The sequence below is a fragment of the Stegostoma tigrinum genome, chromosome 31 (genome assembly GCF_030684315.1).
Source record: "Stegostoma tigrinum isolate sSteTig4 chromosome 31, sSteTig4.hap1, whole genome shotgun sequence".
NCBI classification, from domain to species: Eukaryota; Metazoa; Chordata; class Chondrichthyes; order Orectolobiformes; family Stegostomatidae; genus Stegostoma; species Stegostoma tigrinum.
The window spans coordinates 23,891,538-23,914,758 of NC_081384.1; the positions used below are offsets into that span (position 1 = coordinate 23,891,538).

Consider the following 23,221-nt stretch of genomic DNA (forward strand, 5'->3'; position numbering starts at 1 on the left):
ACACACACCACTCCCCACCCCACCCCACACACACACCACACCCCAAACACACACCACACCCCACCCCAAACACACACCACCCCACCCCAAACACACACACCACCCCACCCCAAACACACACACCACCACACACACACCCCCCACACACACCCCATCCCACACACACCACACCCCACACACACACCCCACACCACACCCCACACACACACCCCATCCCACACACACCACACCCCACCCCACACACGCACCCCACACCACACCCCACACACACCACACCCCACCCCACACACACACCCCACACACACACACCACACCCCAAACACACACACCACCACACACACACACACAAACCACACCCCACCCCACACACACACACACACACACCCAACACACCTCACACACACCACACCCCACACACACACCACACCCCACACACACACCACACCCCACACACACACCACACCCCACACACACACCACACCCCACACACACACCACACCACACACACACACCACACACACACACCACACCCCACCCCAAACACACACACCACCACACACACACCACACCCCACCCCAAACACACACACCACCACACACACACCCCCCACACACACACAAACCACACCCCACCCCACACACACACACAAACCACACCCCACCCCACACACACACCACACCCCACCCCACACACACACACACCACACCCCACACCCACACACACCACACCCCACACCACACCCCACACACACAACCACACCCCACACACACAACCACACCCCACACACACAACCACACCCCACACACACAACCACACCCACACACCACGCCCCCGCCACACACGCCCCACATGCAGGCACCACGACCCACAACACACGCCACCCACGCATGCACCATGCCCCACAACACACGCCCCACACCCCCGCAATGCACGCACCATGCCCCCGCCACACCCCACACATGCACCACACCCCACTCGCATGAACCACGCCCCACAACACGCCCCACTTGCACGAACCACGGCACACAACAAGGCCCCACTCGCACGAACCACGCCCCACAACACACACCCCCCATGCAGGCACCATGACCCACAACACACGCCACACACGCATGCACCATGCCCCACAACACACGACCCACAACACACGCCCCACACGCATTGACCACACCCCACAACACACGCTCGCACCACGCCCCACAACGCATGCACCGTATATACACACGCACAACACACAGCACGCCTCACATCAGAACACACGCACCACGCCCCCACACACACCCCACCACGCATGCAACACGCCCCCGCAACACACGCGCCATGCCAGACATGCCCCACAACGCACGCTCCTGCCACACATGCCCCCACACACACCCCACAACGCACACACCACGCCCCCCACACACACCCCACACTCACCACGCCCCCGCAACACACGCCCCATGAGTATACACCATGCCCCCGCAACACACACACCACAATGCATGAACCACGCCCCACAACACAGGCCCCACTCGCACGAACGACGCACCACGCCTCACACCACAACACACACACCACGCCCCACAACACACACCACCCCCATGCAGGCACCACGACTCCCAACACACGCCCCGCACGCATGGACCACGCCCAACCACGCATGCCCCACACATGCACCACGCCACAACACGCAGCACGCCTCAAACACACGCAACACAACACACACACCCCGCACCACACGCACGCGCTCCACGAGCCACCCGCACGCACCATGCCCCACAACACATGCCCCACTCGCACGAACCACGCCCCCACAACACGCCCCACATGCATGCACCATGCCCCACACGCACGAACCACGGCACATAACACAGGCGCTACTCGCACACCCCATGGCACACAACACAGGTCCCACTCACACTAACCACACCCCACAACACACGCCCCACTTGCACGAACCACGCCACCACACACGCCCCAGAACGCACGCACCACGCCCCCGCCACACACACCCCACAACGCACGCACCATGCCACCGCAACACGCACCACGCCCCTGCCACACGCCCCACATGCACACACCACGCCCGACAACACACGCTGCACGCCCGCACAACGCACATACCACGCCCCCACAACGCACACACCACGCCCCTGCCCCACGCCCCACAACGCACGCACCACGCCCCCACAATGCACACACCACGCCCCCACAACACACACACCACGCCCCCACCACGCCCCTGCCACACGCCCCACATGCACGCACCACGCCCCACAACACACGCCCCAGAACACACGCACCACGCCCCCGCCACACACGCCCCACACGCACGCACTACGCCCCACAACACACGCCACACACGCATGCACCATGCCCCACAACACACGCCACACACGCATGCACCACGCCCCACAACACACGCACCATGCCCCCGCCACACATGCACCACGCCCCACTCGCATGAACCACGCCCCGCAACACGCCCCACTTGCATGAACAATGGCACACAACACAGGCCCTACTCACACGAACCACGCCCCACACCACACACCCCACATGCAGGCACCACGACCCACAACACACGCCACACACGGATGCACCATGCCCCACAACATACGCCCCACACGCACGCACCACGACCCACAACACATGCCCCGCACGCATGGACCACGCCCCACAACACATGCTGCACACGCTCGCACCACATACACAAGACATGCACCATGCCCCACAGAACACATAGCACGCCTCACACCAGAACACACACAGCACACCCCACAACACGCGTGCCGCTCCACGACCCACCTGCACGCTCCACAACACACGCCCACACGCACGAACGGCGCCCCCGCCACACACTCCCCACAACGCACGCACCACGCCCCCACACACACCGGCACCACACGCACCACGCCCCCGCAACACACGCACCATGCCAGACACGCCCCACAACGCACGCTCCTGCCACACATGCCCCCACACACACCCAACAACGCACACACCACGCCCCCCCACACACACCCCACACTCACCACGCCCCCACAACACACGCCCCATGAGTATGCACCACGTCCCCGCAACACACGCCCCACAAGGCACGAACCACGCCCCACTACACAGGCCCCACTTGCACGAACCATGCTCCACACCACAACACACGCACCACACCCCACAACACACACCCCCCCATGCAGGCACCACGACCCACAACACGCCGCACACGCACGAACCACGCCCCACAACCCACACGCACGCACCACGCCCCACAACACACGACCCACACACCACGCCCCACAACCCACATGCATGCATCATGCCCCACACCACAACATGCACCACACACGAACCACACCCAACACATGCCCCCCATTCATGCACCACGACCCACAACTCACACCCCACACCACGCCCCACAACACGCACAATGTGTGCACGCACCACGCCCCACAACACACACCCCCCATGCATGGACCACGCCCCACAACACACGCTTGCACCACGCCCCATGATGCATGCCCCACACACATGCACAACACCACAACACGCAGCACGCCTCGCACCACGACCCACAACACACACCCCGCACCAGACGCACGCACCACATCCCACCCCACAACACGTGCACCGCGCGCACGCACCACGCCCCAATCGCAAGAACCACGCCCCACAACACAGGCCCCAATAGCACGAACCACGCCGCATGCCGGCACCACGCCCCACACCACAACACACGCAGCACGCCTCACACCACAACACACGCAGCACGCCTCACACCACAACACACGCAGCACGCCTCACACCACAACACCCCCCCCCCCCCACCATGCAGGCATCACGACCCACCACACACGCCCCGCACGCATGGACCACGCCCCACACCACACGCTGCACACGCTTGCACCACGCCCCACACCACATGCCCCACACACGCACCACACCTCACACAACACACGCACAACATGCGCACCACAAGCCACCCGCGCGCACCATGCCCCACAACACACGCCCCACTCGCATGAACCACGGCACACAACACAGGCCCTACTTGCACACCCCATGGCACACAACACACGTCCCACTCGCACGAACCACGCCCCCACACACACCCCACAACGCACGCACCACGCCCCCACACACACCCCACAACGCACGCACCACGCCCCCACACACTCCCCACAACGCACACGTCCCCCCACACACACCCCACAACGCACGCACCACACCCCCACACACACCCCACAACGCACGCACCATGCCCCCACACGCACGCACCACGCCCCCACACACACGCACCACGCCCCTGCCACACACACCCCACAACGCACGCACCACGCCCCTGCCACACACACCCCACAACGCACGCACCACGCCCCCACACACACCCCACAACGCACGCACCACGCCCCCACACACACCCCACAACGCACGCACCACGCCCCCACACACACCCCACAACGCACGCACCACGCCCCCACACACACCCAACACACGCACCACACCCCCACAGACACCCCACAACGCACGCACCACGCCCCCACATGCACCCCACAACGCACGCACCACGCCCCCACACGCACGCACCACGCCCCCACACGCACGCACCACGCCCCCACACACACGCACCACGCCCCCACACACACGCACCACGCCCCCACACACACGCACCGCACACGCACCACGCCCACGCCACACACTCCCCACAATGCACGCACCACGCCCCCACACGCACGCACCACGCCCCCGCAACACACGCGCGCCAGACACGCCCCACAACGCACGCTCCTGCCACACATGCCCCCACACACACCCCACAACGCACACACCACGCCCCCGCAACACACGCCCCATGAGTACGCACCACGCCCCTGCAACACACGCACGCACCACGCCCCTGCAACACACGCATGACACGCACCAACCACGGCACACAACACAGGCCCGACTCGCACGCACCACGCCCCACACAACATGCAGCACGCCTCACACCACAACACGTGCACCACGCCCCACAACACACACCAACCCATGCAGGCACCACGACCCACAACACATGCCCCGCACGCATGGACCATGCCCCACAACACACGCACCACAACGCATGCCCCACACACACGCACCACGCCCCACAACGCATGCCCCACACACGACACACGCCCCACTTGCACGAACCACGCCCCACACCACAACACACGCCCCACTCGCACGAACCACGCCCCACACCACAACACACGCCCCACAACACGCCCCACTCGCACGAACCACGCCCCACTCGCACGAACCAAGCCCCACAACACGCCCCACTTGCACGAACCACGCCCCACACGCACGACCCACGCCCCACTCGCACGAACCACGCCCCACAACACAGCCCCACTCGCACGAACCACGCCCCACTCGCACGAACCACGCCCCACTCCACAGCCCTACTCGCACGAACCACACCCCACTTGCACGAACCACACCCCACAACACACGCACCACGGCACACAACACACGCCCCACAACACAAGCACCATGCTCCACAACATACGCCCTACAACATATGCCCCCCAACACACGCCCCGCACGCATGGACCACGCCCCACAACACACGCTGCACACGCTTGCACCATGCCCCACAACCACGCACAACACACGGCACGTCCCGCACCACAAGCACGCACAACACACGCACCACAACACGTGCACCACGACCCACCCGCACGCACCATGCCCCACAACACAGGCCCCACTCGCACACCCCATGGCACACAACACAGGTCCCACTCCCACGAACCACGCCCCACATGCACGAACCACGGCACACAACACAGTCCCCACTCGCACGAACCACGCGGCACAAACCACGCCCCCGCAACACACGCCCCACGCGTACGCACCTCGCCCTTGCAACACACGCCCCAGACGCAGGCACCACACCCCCGCCACACCCACCCCACAATGCACGCACCACGCCCCCGCAACGCACGCACCACGCCCCACACCACAACACGTAGCACGCCTCACACCATGCCTCACACCACAACATACGCACCACGACCCACACCACACACCCCGCACCACACGCACGCACAACACACGCACCACACCCCACAACACGTGCACCGTGCGCACGCATCACGACCCACCCGCACGCACCACGTCCCAATCGCATGAACCACGCCCCACACGCACGCACAACACAGGTCCCACTCGCACGAACCACGTGGCACGCACCACGCCCCCGCCACACACACTCCCCCGCAATGCATGCTCCACGCCCCATTCACACGAACTACGCCCCACAACACACACCCCACTCACACGAACCAGGCTCCACAACACGCACCACACACCCCACCCACTCCCCTGCAACGCACGCACCACACCCCGACACACACCCCACACGCACGCACCACGCCCGCACACACACCTCACAACGCACGCACCACAGCCCGACACACACCCCGCACGCACGCACCACACCCCGACACACACCCCACACGCACGCACCACACCCCGACACACACCTCAAACGCACGCACCACACCCCGACACACACCTCAAACGCACGCACCACACCCCGACACACACCTCAAACGCACGCACCACACCCCGACACACACCTCAAACGCACGCACCACACCCCGACACACACCTCAAACGCACGCACCACACCCCGACACACACCTCAAACGCACGCACCACGCCCCGACACACACCTCACACGCACGCACCACGCCCCTGCAACACACACCCCACACACTCCCCCGCAACACAACACACACCCCGCACCACACGCACGCACAACACATGCATCACTCCCCACAACACGCGCACTGCGCGCACTCACCACGACCCACACGCATGCACCACGTCCCACAACACACGCCACACACGCACGCATCACAACAGAGGCCCCACTCGCACACCCCATGGCACACAACACAGGTCCCACTCCCACGCACCACAACACAGTCCCCACTCACACGAACCACGCGGCACAAACCACGCCCTCGCCACGCACACGCACCACACCCCCACACACTCCCCTGCAACGCACGCCCCAGACGTACGCACCACGCCCCTGCCACACACGCACCACGCCCCCACAACACACGCACCACGCCCCCACAACACACGCACCACACGCATGCCCCCCGCCCCCGCAACACACACCCCACACGCACGCACCACGCCCCTGCCACACACGCCCCACAACGTACGCACCACGCCCCTGCCACACACGCCCCACAACGTACGCACCACGCCCCTGCCACACACGCCTCACAACGCACGCACCACGCCCCTGCCACACACGCCCCACAACGCACGCACCACGCCCCCGCAACACACACCCCCCAACGCACGCACCACGCCCCCGCAACACACACCCCCCACGCACGCACCACGCCCCCACAACACACACCCCCCACGCACGCACATGCCCTGCACACACGCACCACACGCATGCACCACTTCCCCACAACACGCGCCCCGCGCGCATGCCCCACAACACACACACACCATGTACAGTCACAACTTTGAGAAGATGTTTGGGCAGGTACATAAATAGCAAAGGTTTAGAGGGTTATGGTCCAAATGCAGGCAAGTGGGATTAATTTAGTTTGGGAATCTTGATCAGCATGGACGAGTTGGACCGAAGAGTCTGTGTCTGTGCTGTATGACTCTAGCTCACCAAGGGCAACTAGGGTTGGCTAACAAATGTTGGTGTAGCCAGTGACACTCACATCCCATGACATAGTACAGCACAGCAATGGGCCCTTTGGCCCATGATATTGTGTCGAACATATCACCAATTTAAACTAATGCCTTCTGCCTGCCCATTAGTCCATATCTCTCCATTCCTTGCATATTCTGTGCTCATCTAACAGACCCTTAAACTCCCCTATCATATCTGCCTCCATCATCACCCCGGCAGCGTGTTCCAGACTCTTACCACACTCTGTGTAAAAAAACCTGCTTCTCACATCTCCTTCGAATTTTCCCCCCTCTCACCTAAAATACATTGCTCCCTTTGTGTGTTGAGATGTCCAGTGATCCTGAAAAGCATTATCTAAATACTCATTTTTTTAAGGTTATAACTGCAAAGCTGAAAAATTAAATTGCAATGAAACTAGGAAACACGAGCAATAGCTCGGCATAAATTTCACAATGAATGAAAAGCAGAATACTGCAGATGCCAAAAGTCAGGGTTAAAAACTGCAGCCTCACCTGCTGATATTTTTGAGTATCTTCTATTTTTATTATAAAATTTCACAACATTGGTCAGGTTGGTTAATATGTGTTTGTAATAGTTAGATAACAACTTGTTCTTAGTGTCTTTATCGTCACAAAATATTCCTTCAGATGAATGTTATCAAACACTGAGCCACATAGCAGATGTTAGGACAGATGACCAAACGTTTGGAGAAAAAGGTAAATTTTAAAGAAGCATCTTGAAAAAATAGGAGATAGAGGAGTGGAGGGATTTAGGGAAGGAATTTGTACATTTAGGCAGTAAACAGCTGAAATGATTTCAGAAATAAAACACCAAAACTTTGCTACAATCAGTTTTTGTACACATTATTCCTTGTGGCTTTGCCCATCAACTACAAAATCCAGGCAAATAAATATTATAAAATGGTGAAGGGAACCAAGCTGAATTTGAATAGTTATGTGTCAACATTCAAAAAGAACTTGCAATTTTTGACCCTGTCACACAGAATACTTAGAACTGAATCATTTGTCTCTTCCCTTTGTCACCTGACTTTAGACCAACTGACCAATGTTTCCACTCAAGGGATTATTTCAGCGACTGTCACACTTAAATGACAGAATTCAGTAACCTCATACCAAGCTAAGTCTTAGACAAAGATGTGTTCTGTTTATTCTGCGATACCTCAATTTGTACTAGTTTCCAAGTCAAAAATTAAGAGCCTGGAATCCAATGGGCGTCATGGACTGATTTGAGCTTTTCCACAGTAACTGATTTCACAGACTGATTAGATACAATTTTGGGACTCATAGGGGTTTGTTTTGATGAAAAGTTAAAAACGAGCACCAATTGGGTCTGTGCTAATAAAATGCCTGTTTGAAAGTCTGATTTTAACCTGTAGCTTTTAGGTGACTGATGAATATGGTTTGAACTTGCCCAGAGCTGCTACATCAGGTACTAGCTCCATGTGCCTTTGGTCACTGAAATGCGCTGGCTGATGCCCAGCAACACTTTTCAAGATGGCTCAGGAACAAACACAGAGGATGCTCATGCTCTTGGGTGTGGCACTGAAGGTCACGAAAGAGAAAGTATGTGTTGGAGCCACAAGGGGGCAGAAGTTTTGTGAGCTTCTCATGCCGTCTTTTCTGCACTTGCTGCCTCAAAACCTCCAGACCCCATGTCTTTCTCCCATTTCTCATCCAAACTAACAGGCAACTCAACAAGATGCCCAACACTAAGGACTCCCTTTTCTCCAATTCCTCTCACACTTAAAGCAAAGTAGCACAACACCCACTTAAGAGAAATCCTCAGAGATTTCACAAAATACATTTTGATGAAGTAATGGAAAATATGTCATAGACGATGTCCCAAGGTTTTTCAAAGGGCTCAGGAAATGAACAGTGTAAGCTGGCCGTGGCTTTAGGTAGTGTTCAAACCCTCAATGGAATTCTTGTTATTTATTGTCAGGACAGCCATTACTGCTAACCTCCAATTTCCATGTAGCCTCTTCAATGACTGCTAAACAGAAAATATATTGTTAATCAGACCACGTTAATAGTCCCTCGGGGAGCTGTTCCTTTTGTACACGGACTCCTTCACCAAGAGAGCATTCTGTCTCTGTCCCACTGCAACCCCGTTTGTCTCCTCTGCCTTCAATATGGGCTAAACTGGTGTTGCAGCCAAAGACCCCATCTCGGTCAACTTGAAGGCTTAGTGTCTAAAATATCTGGGCCTTATTTCAAGCAGGTTGGAGTATAAGAATAGGGAATTCTTACTGCAACTTTACGGATGCTGGTGAGACCACAACTGGAATACTGTGAGCAATCTGAGTCCCCTTATTTAAGGAACAACGTAAATTCATTGAAGGCAATTAAAGTCAAAGATTCGTACAGTGCACAAACAACCTAAGTTTCCTAAGCTAAATTAGTCCCATTTCAGAGGAGGTTCACTAGGACGATTGCTGGAATGAAGGGCTGTCTTATGAGCAATGGCTAAACAGGCCAGGACTCTTACTTGTAGGAGTTTATAAGAATGACCTCATCAAAGTGATACTGGATTCTTAAGGGCTTGACAGGGTAAATGCTAAGAGAATATTATCTCTCATGGGTAGGTTTAGGACCAGATTCCATAGCCTCAGAATAAAGGGGCCACCAATTTAAGACTGAGATAAGGAGAAATTTCTTTTCTCAAAGGGCGGAGTGTTTTTGGAATTCCTTGCCTGAGAGAGCTGCAGGGCCATAGTGCTTCTGTATAACCAGACAGAGTCAGATAGGTTATTGATCAGTCGGAAAACCAAGGATTGCAGGGAAGTAGATTTGGAGAACTAAGTTTCAGCTATGATCCTACTGAATGGTGAGCGGGCTTGAGGGGCCAAATGGCCCAATCCTGTTTGTACTTCTTACGGTCTCATATAGTTTCAGAAAACAGAAATGGAAAAGACACTCATATTCCTTTATCTTACATTTGCTTACCTTAATATCCAACACTGCGATTTCCTGCTGGTTGGTTGTTGAAAGGAGGAAGTTGTTCATCTGACTCTTCAAAGGGTCATCAACTTCAACATCAATGTCATAACATGCGGTTTTCTTCTGATCATTAGGATCCACACTGTGTCAACCAATTAGATGAGATTCATTAACACAATACTCTGAATCATTGTACTTGGTCACTAATACAACCTCTACATTACTGCAAAATGTCACAAACATAGGTTGTATAAATCCTTGCTTACTGTATCAGCTATAAGATAGAATTATATAATATTCAGCCTCAATATTACCGTACTCAATTTTTTTAATAGAGATTCTACTGTGGTTTCCAATCACTAACAGTCTGCTACTGCACCCACTCACATTCAAACAATAGTACAGCACACATTCACAGTACAGGCTATAAGTGAATACTTTTCTAGTTTGTGATACCATAGGAACCCCTTAATAGAATTTCTACTTGTATATCACTGCCAGTCATCCCATTGCAGGACATACCACATCTATGTAGCTAAATCCATAGTCTGTTGAGATTGTGCACAGTACCAATACAAGTAATCAGAGCAGATGTATACAGGGAGAGTAGCCTGTATCAAATTTGGTGTACAATGTACTGGGTGAGTTTCAGCAACCTGAAAACCTCCAGCTGATGAAGCTTTAGCACAATTATCAACAACTTTGTCCATTGAGTTATACTCTTATCAGTTTTCTTTGACCACTAGGCATGGGTTTCATTGCCTTTTTCATTGATTCATTGCTGGATTGAAGGTCTCACTGGGATCCTTCACCGAGTTCTTTGCAGGGGTCACTGATCTATGTGGCAGATGCGCTTTACTCTCAGCAACAAGCTCTTTCTTTAAACTGAATGGTGTATTTTTATATCAGGCGCAAGGTCAGGAGGTTGGTGATCATTTTCAATGAGCATAAAGTTACAAAATAAGTCTGTCAAGTGCTGTGTGACCTTTAAAACAATGTCCAGCACTGGTCTAAATAGTTACTACTCATGTTGTTGCTGAGTCAAATAATTGTCACAACCCTGAGCGTGACAATCAGAATACCGACACCCCCTTCACTTACCTGATCATGTGATTTATAATGATGGGATCTGGGTGCTGCAGGAGACCAGCCAACTTTATCGGAATTTCAGAGAATTTCATTCGCATGCAGTTAAAGATCTACGAAAACAGATCCACTGTTAACGAAGGAGACACAGTAAAAGGCAACTATAAACTGTTGCGCCTCTCAGCACAAATCTCAACTTTATTGACAACTAGGTTGTTAAGGGTTCCCTGTTTACGACTAACCTGGGACTCCTTAATGAAGGGTTCACATGTTGAAATTGTGCTTAAGTGGTTCGACTTCAGACGGACTGATCCAATTATAAACAAAATACAACTGTCCAAAATAACCTAATGCAGCATAAAGCAATAACTCAAGTAAATATCACAACAAACATTGTTAACTGGCAAACACTGGAAATCGGCGACACTGGTAAATCAAAAATGTTGGTTTCGGCTACTGCAATTCTTGGTGATACAAGAAAAATGAACAAAAATACATCCTGACATAAACTGCAACTTACAGACTCCCGACACATGACTCTTAACTGTAAACACTGAGGGAAAAGTTACTTCAATTTTCAGCTGTTTCTTTTACAATTAGTTCAGGCTGACAACATTGGTACAGAATGCACAAACAATGTCGCTTATGTGGGGAGGTCTGGATGTATTTAGGGAGGGGGAGATACAGGACATTTCAGTAGGTGAGAGCATTCTGGTGAATTTTATTCCAGTTGGACTCACACAAGAACAGCATCCTGCGGAACAGAATGAGCAATCCAACTTTAATTTCTGATAGACAAAGTTCCTACTTTAAGCCTTACTGTGCAGGTGGTAGCGTATGCAGTCTGTGTAGAAGGACGACGTTGACTGGTTAAAGTATGACACTAGAAGTGGCCTGGATTACGTTGCATGTATTGTGGTTCCAGCTGGTGTAAGACCCTCTGAGAACAGTGTAAAGGAAGGAGGAAAGTGACAAAAGGAAATTCAGCCACATTGAGGAGGTAGCTTATTATGGAATGACGCCATTGTCTTCTTTGTCATGATGCTGACAGGAATGTCCAAGTACCCAGCAGGTGGAATTGTGTGTGTACACAAGGGTGAGAACTGATGGCGGAGACATATGGAGCATTAAAATTCTTTATTCAGCATTTATCTTAAGATACTTCTCCTGAAAGATCATAATACTCCGACTGAGGATTTATCCATCAAGTATTCCCAAAATCTTCAGGCTGACAAAAGAGAATAGGATTGACTGCAATGGCTTTGAATGTTAGAATCCCTATAGTGTGGAAAGAGGCCATTTGGCCCTTTTCAGTCTGCACCGATCCTCCAAACAGCATCCCACCCAAACCAAACACCCGACCTTATATCCATAATCCCACATTTCCCATGGCTAATCCAATTAACCTGCACATCCCTGGACACAATGGGACAACTTAGCAAGGCCAATCTACATTGCTAGAGTTCAGGGCTTCCACTGTGCCTACACTGGCTCATTGGAAAAGCCACAGATGTTTACAACAAAAAGTAAGGCTAATTGGCACATTGTTGACCAAAATGGACACAAGGATCTGATGACACTAATTCATTTTTACAGCTTTTGGCCCATAGTCCTAGAGGCTATGGTAATGCAAGTGGGTATCTAAACATGGCTTAAATGTTGAGAGTTTCACACTTAACCACCCTTTCAGACAGCGAGTTTCAAACTCCCACCACTCACTCTCAACTCTCCTCTTAGTCTTCTACCACTTAATCTCTTGCCTTGTTAGCACTCCCCAAGTTCAGGAGGACACACTTTTCTAGGTTGAATTCCATTCCCATTGCTCTGCATATCTGAATTGTACATTCAGTTTATATCTATTCTCCTCTCTACTGAGCACCCTTCTAATTTTACTGTCATCTACAAACTTCTTGGTCACACCTCCTATACTTAAAAGTCCAAATCATTAATATTCACCACAAACAGCAAGGATGCCAGCAGCAAGTCCTGCAGAACCCCACTGAAAAATCAGACTTCCAATTATAGTAATATCCTCTACTATCACCCTCTGCTTCCTGCCTCAGCCAACATGCAACTTTTCCAAAGATTCCATGGAGTCTCAATTTCTTGACCAGGCATGAGTTTCACCAGATCTTTATTGACCAATATGGACATGATGGGTCGACTGGCCTTGTTCTGTGCTGTGAATGTCTACCTTATCTAAAGTCTTGCTAACGTCCACGAAGACTCATTACATGCATTACCCTCATCAACACTCCAATGGTTACCTCCTCAAAAAATTCAATCAAATTTGTCAGATACAACCTTCCTTTCTCAATATGCCCAATTAATCCATTCCATCACGTTTTCTCCACAGCCCCACTATATTTCCTTCACGAAGCCCTAACATGGTTCTTTTGACACATTTGCTGCACATAGATTCTTGAGAAGAATTGGATTTTAGCATAACAACACAGAAATGAAAACATTGTGTTATTCTCACAAAAACTTGGAAAATGCCAAAGACTGGATCAACACTATGGAACATCCGGAGCTTTTTATTGCTTTTATTTCTGTACTTCCTTCATGTTTCATGTAGTTAATGCCATGCATTGACTGCTCTCCAACTCTGGACAAAAGTGCCTCTGTGCTTCAGTTCACGTCAGCTTAACTGCCATTTCTGAGGCTTGGATCTGCTTTCCCTCTTGGAGAAATTTCCTTGTGATCTCATTAATTCTCCCTCCAAATTTTGAGATGAGGAACTCACAGCATTGGTGATCATGGGAGAGACCTCTGCGCACACACAGCGGGTTAACAGGTCTTTCTTACCTGTTTGAAGTAGCGATTGCAGTTGATGTATTCTTTTTCATGGCTATCCTGCAGCTTGTTCTTCTTGATGTACAGCCACAGTGCCTGCATGATATTTGCCCGTGTCTGCGTGTGGACACCCAGCAATCGTGCCAACCTGGCATCCAGTTTATACTGTGGGGGCTGAAGTGGAAGGCATTTTTACTTGTGACCATAGATTACACATTTTGTTCAGTTTCAGAGATTTTTTTACTGCTACTGTAATGTAACATGAAGTGAAACTTCCACCACTTTGACAAAGCTGTGACTGCAGACACAGGTCAAGGAAATCACTTTACCAGCAAACAAATGCATGGTCTACAGTACAACAATTGAGGTGGGTGAATTATGAGAGTAATGTAGTTCTGGTCACTATATTGATTAGGCTGGAATGTAATTTTCATTATAAAGAATATGATTAGATTTCCTTCATTATCCTGCAGCCTTGTAGACCAACAGTATTGTCTCAGTCTTTACTTAAGTGATTCAGTTAGTGCTCCATGTTTCCAACCTTATAGTTTTCTTACCATTATGGTGTGACTCCTAAACAACAGCTGTTTTTTACTGTTTATTCATTCGTGGGATGAGGGCATCACTGGCCAGGCGGTATTTATTGCCCACGCCTCATCTCCCAGAGGACAGTTGAGAATCAGCTGCATTGCTGTGGGTCTGGAGTCACATGTAGGCCAGACCACGTAAAGAAGGTAGTTTCCTTTCCTAAAGGACATTAAGTGAACCAAATGTGTTTTTCTCAACAATCAACATGGTTTCAGGGCATCATTAGACTCTTTTAAGTCCAGATATTTATTGAATTCAAATTCCACCATTTGCCAAGGCAGACACTAACCTAGGACCCCAGAACATTACCCGAGTCTCCGAATTAGCAGTCCAGCAATAAACCACTTGGCCACTGCCTCCCCAGAGTAGGCCATTGAAAAACAAAATTGCAAGAACAGCTTCATAGGAGATATTAGTGCGCACTGCCTAAAGCAGCTTGGGTTCCAGTGAAGTAAGGAATTCCTACCTGGTGGTCCAGCATCAATAGCAGGGTACACTTCACATTCACATCTCCTGGTCTCTTCACCTGAAAGCCATCTGTCTCCTGAGTTGTGGGCATTCGGTGCCACTATAATCCAAGAGATACAATTCAAATCATACAACACATCAAAAAGAATATCTTACTTTTGTTTATTCTATGAGTATTTACAGCTAAGTGGACAGTGGCCATCTCTCAAGCCTCTGCTTCCTGTGCCGCATATGCCAATAACATGCATAATTTCCCAAAAGCTTGTCTGATTAGCCTGGTCAGTGCCTGGGGAGCAACTCACTCAAAATACAGTGAATTGTATTTACTAATCCAGCAACAAGCACAACTTATATACTGTATCATAGTATATTAACACAGAAAAATGTCCCATCGCACTTCATAAAGGTCTAAAGGAAGAAAGAGAAACTCGAGCCAGGAAAGAGTAATTAGAATGGATGATTGGTTGGTTGGTCAGTCAAAGATATTATTTTGAATAAAGTTCTCAAAGGAATACAGAGGGAGACAGAAGGGCAAAATAATTTACTGTAAGTATCCCAGACTGCAAGGCAAAATTGGCTAATGGTTCAGATATCAATGCTGGGACAAAAGGTTAATCTTTGAATGAGACGATTTCCGGCTCAGAACGGAAAGCAAAAGGATGATGCCAAGAACGAGTTTAAACACAAATGCAACAGCACTATATCTGAGGCAGCAGAGGACTGGTCCACACAGAGCAGCCTATTTCAAATGAATGCCTGAATACTATTTTAAGTGCATTTTACTTGGCCAGTAAAATGCAACAGTTCTCCTTTTGTGAAGGTTTGTGTTCCACCCCACCAAGGAGTGGCACAGATCGAAAACATCACCTTGAGATTTTTAATGGTCTCCGCACTGGTGTCTGTTGATAATCTTTTCTTTTTCTCACTCGGTTTATATTTACCAAGGCCTATGTCTACGCACGGCACTCTACAGTCTAAAAACCTTCCGCTGGGCAAACATACGCTAGCTGTTCTGCAAACTGCAGGGTTGCTATTATAATCCCTTTTATTGTCTGGAATGTAATATAGGCCCACAAACATGAACAAAAGGAATATGTTGCACAGCTTGGGGCTGCCAGATCTTTTGTGCAGTATTAATTTTGCTCAGAAACAGTTGATTCCTCAGAGGGAAATAAAAAGAGGGAAGCAGTCTCAAAAACACACACGGGGTTTCTCAGCTCCCACAATAGGAACAGATGGGAGTCACTAGCACACACATAAGTAGCAGCTGTCAAACACGTTGGCACCTTATACAGAGCGATCCAATTCGTTTTATGCAGGGCAAAGCAAATGTGGTGAAAACCAACAAACAGGGAACTTTATGAAATGTGTCGTGGTGACTGATATGTACACAGTGAGTGGTTGAGTTATGAAGGGGTGGCAGTCACAATACGTATGCCTCCTGATATAGAACTGGTTAATCAAGCTGGCTTGTGGTATTGCATTTCCCATGTTTTGTGTTGATTGTTGTGATATATTACTCTCTATGCTGCGTGTTTAGTCTTAAAGAAGTTTGCAGTGGCCTGGTTCTACATAATTACCACAACTTGGTGGCAGTGCAAGTTTCCTGGTTATCAAGATTAGTGCTTCCTGTGTAGCCTGGGAATGAGGGGAAACCACACAATGATCTTGACTTGTTATTTAACACAATTACTACTAAGCAGTCAGTCTTACCTCCACTAAGTGATTGTCTGGTCCATAAAGATCTTTGTCCAATTCGATAACTAGACTCTTGAAAAAGGATGAGAATTTCCTTTTCACTTTTCCAGGCTGTGAAAGGGAAGTCAATCCACTTCAGTTGTCTGGTTAATTACACTCCTGCTTATAAACGGCCATACTGCTAAGGCAGGATGTTAACTTGCTATGAAACCCAGACAAACCTACTCACTTTACCTGCCACTAAGGCAGTTTGAGTGGGACACTTTCATACTCTCTATCTTGCTTAGAAAGTGCTCTATGTCTTGCTCTGGCCAAGGTAAGGAACTCACTGCATCGAATATGTTTGTTGTAATTACTGTGCTCTTACAGTTTTGTAGCAATGGTAAACTGTATCCCCATGCCCTGTTCCACCAATATTATTTCCATTTTGTGAGATGTTATACAAATCAATTTGACATCATTCATTTCAAACATAAACAGACATTTTACATTCAGATGGCTTTACAAAATATACCAGGTTTATTTTATTAATCTCTTCAATTAAACATTATATCTGATTGCAAATAACACATACCTGTTGCTATTTGGTTTTGAGGTTCTGCTAATTATCAAGTATAGTCTTGCAATTTATAATTTAGACCTAATTGGACAACTGGACTGAAGTCTTACAACCCTCTGCTGGACAGTCAATACTGTGTCCTAGTACCAAGTGTTCGCTAAACTCACTGCAAACTAATTAGCCAGCTATTAGTTAGTTCTTTTATAAAAAGCATGTATATCTACAGTATTCAGTTAAAAGAGCTCTAACTTACAAGGCTCTCCAATAGCTTCACCATGAGATCCCCAAAGATCCTCCAACAAAGACCCTCAGACATCACGTTCCAAACCCAAGGCCACCTCCATCTCGAAGGACAAGGGCAGCCGATATACAGGAATGCCACCACCTTCAAGATATGCCCCAAGCCACTCACCATCTGGCTTGGAAATAAATTGCCGATCCTTCGTTGTCATTGGGGCAAAATGCTGGAATTCCCTCCCTAATGGCATTGTGGGTCAACACACAGCAGATGGACTGCAGTGGCTCAAAAAGGCAGCTCAACATTATCTTCTGAAGGGCCATTAGGGATGGGCAATAAATGCTGGCCAGCCAGTGACGCCCACGTTCCACAAATGAAAAAATATTTAGAAAAAATATAAAAGATACTCATTCTTGGACTTATTACAACGGAACAAATAGGGCAATCTTTCTAAGTCATATATTTAAGACCATCACGTGGTACAGGAGCCAACTGCAAGAGAAAACAATCCCACTCACATCGTCAAGTAGTTTTCCTTCTACCCGAAGCTCCCATGATGCAACAGTTTCTCCTTCATCGCCCTCCGACTTGGCCGGAGCGAAGGTGTTAGAGATGTAGATCCTTAGTTTACGCTTTTGCTGAAATGAAGAAAACACCAAGTGTCTCAGAAACTTTCCAATAGGGTCATCTGTCAACGATAATTAGGTAACAGTGTGTAATCTTTGTGAGATTAAATCTTTTGAATTTGATAACCTTTCTTCAGAACTACAAGGTGTTTGAAACATGATATCATAAACTAAGGCAGAGGCAGAGAAAGCGGGAGGAAAAAGCAAAGGGAGATTAAATTACAGAAAAAGGTGATGGTGGTAAGGGCATAGTAATGGGTTCAGTGAAGAATAAGAATGTGCTTTCAAGCGAAGATGTACGTGAGAAAAGTGGAATTATTGCCAGCAGCTGCTATCTTTAAGAATGGGGAAGTAGTTTTGATCTGAAATTGCTGAACTCAATTTTGAAACTGGAAGAGTGTGAAGTATGTAATCAAGAGATGAGGGACTGGTAGTGAAGCAAAAAGATGAAAATTACATGAGATTTGATGCTCATGGTGACGGAAAGATCTAAACTGAGGTGCTACATTGTCACCCTGTTTCTGGTCTCTCATAGATAGAGGAGACCATATTGTAAGCAGTACATTAAAATCGAAAGGTATTGTTTCACCAAGAAAGTGTGTTTGGGCCCTTTGAGAGAGGGAAAGGAGGTGGTTCAAGAGCAGACATCTCTGGTTTAGGAAGCTGTTGTGAGAAAGGCAGCCAGTGGGGGAAGAGTAAGGAGTAGACAAGGATGTGGTGGAGTGAATGTATGAATGCCCCCTTCCCAAAACTGAAAAGAAACAGGAAAACATGGCTGGTGGTGGCACCACGCTGGAAGTGGCTGAAGTGAGGGAGGATGGTCTGTTGAATTTGGAGACTAATGATCTGGAAGCAGAAGACAGAGAAACCACACATTAGTGTTCCAGATGGAATGGGAGTTAGGTGAAACCCAAGGTGCAGGCTAGCTATGGGCAGACAGAGATGAGGTTCTAGTGGAGTGGCATAATTAGCTGAGGAGCAAGAAAGGCATTTTGAATGCCTCCGTGTGGATGGGAGCATTGTCAGAAAATAATGTGACAGAGATAGAGAAACTGGAAAAATGGAATAGATAATCTTCATTAAGTGGATGGGAAGAAGTATAGTCAAGGTAGTTACAGGACCAAATTAGATCACTTACTCCAACCCAGGGTCTTTTGGTCAGGATAATTTTGGCCAAATACTTGACCATGACTGCTCCTAGGCCAATTCATGATTAATCAAAATCTCTTTTTCCTCCAACTGAGGAGAAAACAGTCATATCCCATCTTCAGCGGGTCTACAGACCTGACCTGTTAAATGATGGTACCCAAATTCGACCAAATGCAGATGGAAAGGAGGCCAGTCTTGAATTCACAACCTCATGGCCGGCAGCAAATGAGCTCTGCCACATGAGGCACACAGTTGATGCACAGGCAGATACTGTTTACTGGAAATTTTTAATCTGGTCGAACATTGAACTACCAGTAAGTCAGCTCATTCAAAAATCATTATGTGAATGTTTTGACTGTGTGGTCTCTGTCTTGTGATCTATTTTGTTAAACGTAACTGAAGAATTAGGATACACTACTGATGCACAATGAAGAAACATGACCATGCAAAACTGAGATGAGAGAATGACACATGGAAGATTATCTATTAAAGCCTAACAGGAGGGTAATTAATAATCTTAAAACAATCTAATGGAATTGAGCTTTTTGAGGTGCTGTACCATTAAGGGTTTCTTCATAGACTCTTGAATCTCCAGCCGTTTCCTCATTATTGTCTGATCCAGTTTGCGCTCAAAAGCTAAGAGGTCCATGTAAGCTTGGGATTCTGGGACAAGTTCTCGGATCTGAAAAGTAAAAGTTAATAACATATTGAAGTTGCTTTGGACTGAAACAAGAACTATACAGTAACAAATTTCTTTCTGTTACAAAGACAGAAGTTGCTGGAAAAGCTCAGCAGGACTGGCAGATCTGTGAAGAGAAATCAGAGTTAAGGTTTCGGTTCCATTGACCCTTGCTCAGAGCCCGAAACCAGGCCTGAAACGTTAACTCAGATTTCTCTCTCTTCACAGACGCTGCCAGACCTCCGAGCTTTTCCAGCAACTTCTGTTTTTGTTTCTGATTTACAGCATCCACAGTTCTTTTGGTTTTTAATTTCTTTCTGTTGTTGCCTGTGAAGTGTTTCATTTACTGTTGCTTACTGCTGAGTTTTCATTGAGCACAATAATTGTAGAAGAGTGAATATTTTACACTATTTTCATTTGAGATTTCAAAAACATGCAGGGATCCATTTATAGACAACAAAGAGAAATATTGTTGCTACATAGTCTGTAGTTCCAATATATTATTCCTTGAAAATGCTGAAAGCTTTTAGATTTTTATATGCAAGCATAGAGCACAGGGCAATTGTTAGGGCGCAGTTAGCTTATCATGTGCAGCTTGGAATGCCCCATTGTAGAATGGAAGCCAGGGAGTGGATTAATTCTTGGGCCAGATATTGGAGACTATTTCCATTTAAGTGCTCGAAGGTGAAGAGGCATTTTAATAGAAGATTTTTTTTCTAACGCCTATAAAGCGTTTTGATATGCAAAAATAAGATAAAATACTTCTTGTTGTAGGAGTTGGCATAAAATCTTCAATTGCACAGAGTTGTTGAGCTAAGACCAGCTTCAATTAAAAAGAAAACGGTAAGACTCTTGTCCAAACAAGTAATCTCTTTGTCAGCTGACTTCATAATCACAATGTGGCATCTTTTCTATCACTTGCTTAGTTTAATTTTTTAAAAAAACTACAAAACTATAAAACACATTTTGCTGCTGCATACTCAGTTGTAGTTTAATCCTAAAATTTGCAAACAGTAGAAAAATTACCCCCTGGGTGCCACACAGGTAGGACTGCAGCCACCACTGCAAAAAGTATTTATGATTGTTGCCATTAGGTTAAAAGGTGTCAGACCTATCCATGTGGGACTCTGGTCAAGCCCATGACACTGACACTATTTGTACCCAAGACATCCTTCTGTCGGGCCATCCACATAAACTGAAGCATGGGGAACAGAAAAAAATCTGCTATTAACTGACCTTGTAGCCCTGCATTTGGCATGCTAGGTAATCTCAGAATGACAGAATTGTCATGGCACAGAAGGAAACCATTTGGCCCATCATGCTTGTGCTGGCTTGTCGAATGAGCATCATTACCTCATACCAATCTCCTGCTTCTTTCCCTCATACCATGCACATTATATTTATTCAAATATTTGTGCACTGGCTTCTCGAATACCTCAACTGAACCTGCTTCCATCCCACTTCCTGACAGTGCATTCCATACTCTAACAACTCACAGAGTGAAAAGTTTTTCCACATATTGTCTTTGCTTCTTTTGCAAATCACTTTAAATCTATGCCCTCTCACTCTTGTTACTTTTAAAATCGGGAACGGATTCTCCCTATCGAGCCCACTTATGATTTGAAAACCACTATCAGATCTCCCCTTACACAATTTTTCTTCAAAGAGAACAATCCAACATCTTCATTCTATCCTCATAATGAGCTTTCTCATCCCTGAAACTATTCCTGTACATGTATATCTGCAAACACATCAGCAGCATTCAACACTTGCCCTTTGTGGTAGAATTTTGTCAGCCATCTTCCGTCTCTTGACACTGCAGATAGCAAAGAGACAGTGTTAGGTAACTATTAAGATTGATTGAATACATTCATGTTTTTTAAACATCAAGTGAACATACAAACTTGTATTTGCTCCATCTAATTTTACTATATTTTACATTTCCTTTAATGATGGTTTGCAGTAAAATCCTGCTGCCCTTGAAGGATACATCCCTGGCAAGCCTTTCAAACAGTGAATTTGCGAACAGTGAAAATGTTTTATGATAGCAGTCAGCTGTTTAGATTCCAACCGTCTAACATTTTGATATCTACAAATGTTGCTTCCATAAATAAATGTGTTTCTAATGGAGTACAGTACATTAACATGTCCAAAATTTAAATCTCAGGCACAGATTCAATGCTAACTGCTAGGATGCCAGGCTGAATGGGTAGCTTCACATTGAGCAAAAACATCTAAGGCTCTTGCCTGAATGTCTCTGGTGACCTGGCAGGTTACCAAAGTGCACAGCAACCCAATTCTCAGCTGGTGAACAAAAGGTGAAGTGGTCCTTTTTGGGGTGAAATCTGCAAGTGTATAGTGCATCCCATGACAGCCAATGATATATGAATGTTGATACAGCAATGGTAATATGGTGCAAAGAATGGTATGAGTGGGTACGTGAATTTGCAAAGAAGGAATACGTGAGCTGCAAGATTTTACGAGATTTATCAGCAAAAATGAGGAAGCTCTCTCAGAAAGAAGACATTTCTTTCTTCACTTTTGCAATCAGCTGTCAAGTAATGTGAAGTCACCATAGTCTTACCAGAGGGCTGCTCTCTCATTAGACAGAGATAACTGGTGGTGTTTTAACTGGAGGTCACCATGCCTCAGGTAAAGGGTCCTTCATGGTAATATCAGCTGGTATG

The 23,221-nt window shown here is 48.5% G+C and overlaps 1 protein-coding gene across 2 annotated transcripts in view; it reads right to left on the minus strand.

Moving 5' to 3' along the window:
• LOC125466266 (SWI/SNF-related matrix-associated actin-dependent regulator of chromatin subfamily D member 2) overlaps nt 1-23,221 on the minus strand; it is an 85,253-nt gene that overhangs the window by 53,443 nt on the left and 8,589 nt on the right. The window contains exons 3-10 of one of the 2 annotated variants that reach the window (XM_048560560.2): nt 22,308-22,350; nt 20,415-20,537; nt 18,599-18,718; nt 17,299-17,394; nt 15,584-15,685; nt 14,542-14,703; nt 11,749-11,846; nt 10,654-10,789 (exon numbers count right to left, since the gene is read on the minus strand). In XM_048560560.2, coding sequence (XP_048416517.1) covers nt 10,654-10,789; nt 11,749-11,846; nt 14,542-14,703; nt 15,584-15,685; nt 17,299-17,394; nt 18,599-18,718; nt 20,415-20,537; nt 22,308-22,350 — 880 coding nt within the window. The remainder of the gene's footprint in view (nt 1-10,653; nt 10,790-11,748; nt 11,847-14,541; nt 14,704-15,583; nt 15,686-17,298; nt 17,395-18,598; nt 18,719-20,414; nt 20,538-22,307; nt 22,351-23,221) is intronic. The other variant, XM_048560561.2, reaches the window with a different exon arrangement.